Source organism: Cajanus cajan, chromosome 3 (genome assembly GCF_000230855.2).
Source record: "Cajanus cajan strain Asha chromosome 3, NIPB_CcT2T_4, whole genome shotgun sequence".
NCBI lineage: Eukaryota > Viridiplantae > Streptophyta > Magnoliopsida > Fabales > Fabaceae > Cajanus > Cajanus cajan.
This window is the reverse complement of record NC_138519.1, coordinates 74,658,459-74,662,452: the sequence shown is the minus strand read 5'-3', so window position 1 is coordinate 74,662,452 and position 3,994 is coordinate 74,658,459. Positions and strand designations below refer to the sequence as shown.

Below are 3,994 nucleotides of genomic sequence, written 5' to 3'. Positions count from 1 at the left end.
CTTGTCAAATGCATCTCCTTATACATATAGGGTCTACAAGAAAACGAATTAGCTTTGAAGAAGAAACAGAATGTACAGAAAGAAGAAGGAGTAGCAGAATTGTTGCTTTGGAAGAGAAGAAGCTGCAGGAAAGAGAGAAGAAGCTAGCACAAGCGTTGGAAAAGAAGAACAATGACATCAGAAACAAAGGAAAAGGCAAGGCAAAAATGGAGGTATGTGATAACAATGAGGAAGAGGAGGGTCCAACAAAGAAGAGACGTAAGAGCAAAGAACTTTATCAATTGATCTCTTTAATTAAGGTTTGTCTCCATAATTTTCATTTTGTATTATGAATGTCTTAATTAAACAGAGTATAAATTTTATAAATGTCACTTCTTAAATGTAAATGCATCTTCTTTACCTTTCCTGATTATTTTACTGATTCTACATAGCATTTATTATTTGCGAACCTCACAATATGAACCCATTGTTGGACACAATATTATGAGTTGTAGTATATAGTTTACTAGTGTCAAAATTATAGTTGCATGAATGATATAGATATAACCACATGTTCTGTATTTCCATTGTTTATTCACTTTTTCTGCCACTTCAAAGTCAATACAGGAATTAGGAAGACATGAATCAGGTGCTTCAGAAACAAATGGTATGCTTATAACTATCTCAAGCAAGCACAAGTGTATTTTTAAGTTACACCTTAGCCATTAACTATGATTTTCCCTTAGTATAGTGATATATTAACAATTGTTGTACTTTTGACTTGCAGACTCATCTCTGAATGGGATGCCACTAAAGAAGATCCTTGAAATTATCGTTGATTTTCTACAAAGGTAAAAATTATATTTGGTTATGATTACTTTTAAGTGACTAGAAATGGATGAAATATATAATGTTCCATTACAAAGATCTCACTGCAATATATCCATATATAAATAATTATAAAGTCGTTTACATGTATGCAGGAAAGACCCGCAAGAGCTATTTGCTGAACCAGTTAATCCTGATGTGGTTAGTTGTTTACCTTTAATTTGAAGATCTAATAAAATATTTCTTGTCCTTTAGATCACTGAGCTTTGTTAGTTCTGTTGAATACTTACTCTGAAAGGTGGAACATTACTATGACATTATCAAGCAGCCAATGGATTTCGGTACCATGAGGGCCAAACTTCATGAGGGCATGTACACAGACCTTGAACAGTTCAAGGTTTGAAAATCATCATACTTATTATGATTAAATTACATCGACAGTATGAGGTTTCTTCAAATTCTTTCTATATCTTTTTTTTTTTTTTTTTTTTTTTTTTTTTTACCTTTTCACTTACCTCAATTGTTGTACTTTTAAGTACATTTACATTTACACCTCCTATACATTACAATGATAACCTTGTTACTAAAAACAAAACATGTTACACTGTACCCCTATTAGAAGAGTTGCTGTTAGCATTGAAAGAACATGAGTCTTGTATCTCAAGAAAGTTCATAAAGTATACATAAAAATACATAAAAGGGATACAAATGTATAATATCTAAAAAAACAATAGTACAAGAGGCTAAGAAGTATTACAAACCTTCAGAAACATCAATGTGATCTTCCCTTCATTTTCTCTTCCATTAATAACATTGTCGAGTCAATGTTTCATAAGCACAATTGTGAATGAAAACAAATAGGTGTTACGATAATTTTACCTTCTTTTCACATTAATTAAGATCTAAAATAACTTCAGAGGGTCTGGGACAAAATGAAAAAACATTGCACTTGTGTTAACTAAATAAGTACATTTTATTGAAGAAAAAAATTCTTTTGACTCACCATTTTACTCCGCATTCAATTTAAATTATAATTTCTGTCGATTGCAATTGTTATGTTTTTCACATGAGTTTTAATTATTTTGACAAGTATATGTATTATTTTTTTTTTTTTGCTCCTCATCTCACCATCACCACTTACACATTGTACTTGAATTGACTACAACCAGTCTAGTTGTGAAACCCTTTCCTTAAATGCCAAACTGATGTTTCATTCTATTTCAATGCTGTGCAGTGTGATATCTTTCTTATATGCTCCAATGCAAAGAATATTTATCCCGAAACCTCAAAATATCACGAAGTGGTAAGACCAAATAAAATAGAAAGCTTTAAGCTATTCAAGCTTGTTCACTATAAAATTTAGAATAATATTTGTTCAACCATAATTTCTTTTAGGCTGAAGATATTAGTGGGAATGCTAAATGGATTTTTGAGGCTCTAAGTGCTGACCCTGAACATATTGAATTGGAATTTGCCCTCAACAAGAAACGCTCAGGTGGAAAGCCACAAAATGAGCAGCAGAGAACCTCCCGGAGGGTTCCTTCTAAACCTGCTGGTATGGAATAATTAGTGAATCAAAACTATTTTAACCTGTAGTTTATTCTCTCACTCTATTGTTTGTTTGTTTGAATGTGTAAGAGAACTAATTTTATTTTTCTTTTAATACAGGGAGAAAAAATTCAAGTTCTGTTATGGTACCTGAAACAGCAAAGAGGGACACGTACTGGCCTCCAAGTATGCCACTGGTTTCAAAAGTCCTACATGCTGGCAAGCCTATCGTTCAAGTAAGTCCTGTCGTTCTTACAAAAAACCATACAATTCTGATAATAATTAATAGTTGGGAAGAGCGTGTATACATAGGATATGTGATAAAGTAGCAAGTATATGGGATCACATTTTCACATAAAACATCCTAACTAGTAACTAGTGGATCTTATTCTTAGTTCCTTATGCACCATCCACATAAGTCTTCAACTAATATTACTTCCATGTACATGTACCAAGAAATAAGAATCCCGATTTCAGATTATAAAATCTAATAGCATGCATAATGTGTGTTGGTATTGCAGTTGAACAAAAATTCAATGCCATACAAAGAAAGTCTACTGCGGTTTGTGGAGGATTTGGGGCCAACGGTTAAAAGGATTGCGGCCAAAAAACTAGAAGCACTTGAGGATCAGCAACTTAGCAATAGTGATACTCCAACCCAGAACCTCCTTGAAAATGTTTCGGGAACTCAGATTATCCACCAGCTAACTCCACAAACACCACCACAAGACGACACTTTCAATGCTCAGACACTTGCTCTTGCCCTTCCCTTTCTCAATAGGCCACTCACTATTCCTGATTCTGCAGTTCAAAAAAACAGAATGGTCAACACCACTAATGCTGGCAGTGTTAACATCAGGGATGATACTTATCAGGGAAACAAGACCTACACAAACGACTGCTGGAATGCATTTGCTGCTTCTCTTTTGAGCAACATCTTTTTTAACAATGACAAAGGGGGAAGTTCTAGTGGAATTGAGAGCTCTAATGAAAGAGGAACCATGAGCTTTTTGGGCCTCTCTAAGGACAAAATGGTTTCCCCACCTGAGAATGTGTCTTCTCTTCTTGGACCTGTTCATGAACATGCTAAACAACTACAGTTAGGGGTTAACAAAACCAGCAACACAAGACTGTGGAATACCTCTACTGGTGTACCAAACATGTCAGGCACAGGAAGCTCCAGCAATGTGCTAGCCCGTGTTTATCCAACACGTGTGATCTCAGGGCCTCAGCCAAAGCCATATAATTCCACATTATCCGGAAACAGGAACAGACGCTCGAGGTTATCAGTTATGATGCCACAGCCAATATCCAGAAATATCACGCCTAACATTAACCTCCCAGAGTTATCTCATTTTGGTCCATCAAGGGCAGAAAATTGCATGTCTGGTATGCCAAGCAATAACCTCACAGGGATATCTCCTGTGCCACAGCCAGAAGATTTTAGTAAGCACTCAAATCTGTCTCTTGTGCCACAATCAAGGGCAGAAAACTTCATGTCTTGCATGCCAAGCAATAAACTCACATTGCTATCTCCAGCACATCAGCTGAAGCCAGAAGATTTTGTTAACCTCTCAGATCTGTCTCATCCAAGGCCAATAGACTCGATGTATGACATGCCTAGTAATAACCTTACAGA

General features: G+C 35.4%; 1 protein-coding gene across 1 annotated transcript; it reads left to right on the top strand.

Annotated features, from left to right (window-relative positions):
• The first annotated feature begins 775 nt into the window (after positions 1-775).
• Positions 776-2,967, top strand: LOC109793247 (uncharacterized). The gene is made up of 6 exons (XM_083071300.1): positions 776-830; positions 963-1,008; positions 1,106-1,204; positions 2,042-2,110; positions 2,203-2,591; positions 2,877-2,967. Exons 1-5 carry the CDS (start codon positions 784-786, stop codon positions 2,371-2,373), a joined length of 432 nt encoding a protein of 143 aa, XP_082927426.1. The 5' UTR covers positions 776-783; the 3' UTR covers positions 2,374-2,591; positions 2,877-2,967.
• The last annotated feature ends 1,027 nt before the right edge of the window (positions 2,968-3,994 follow it).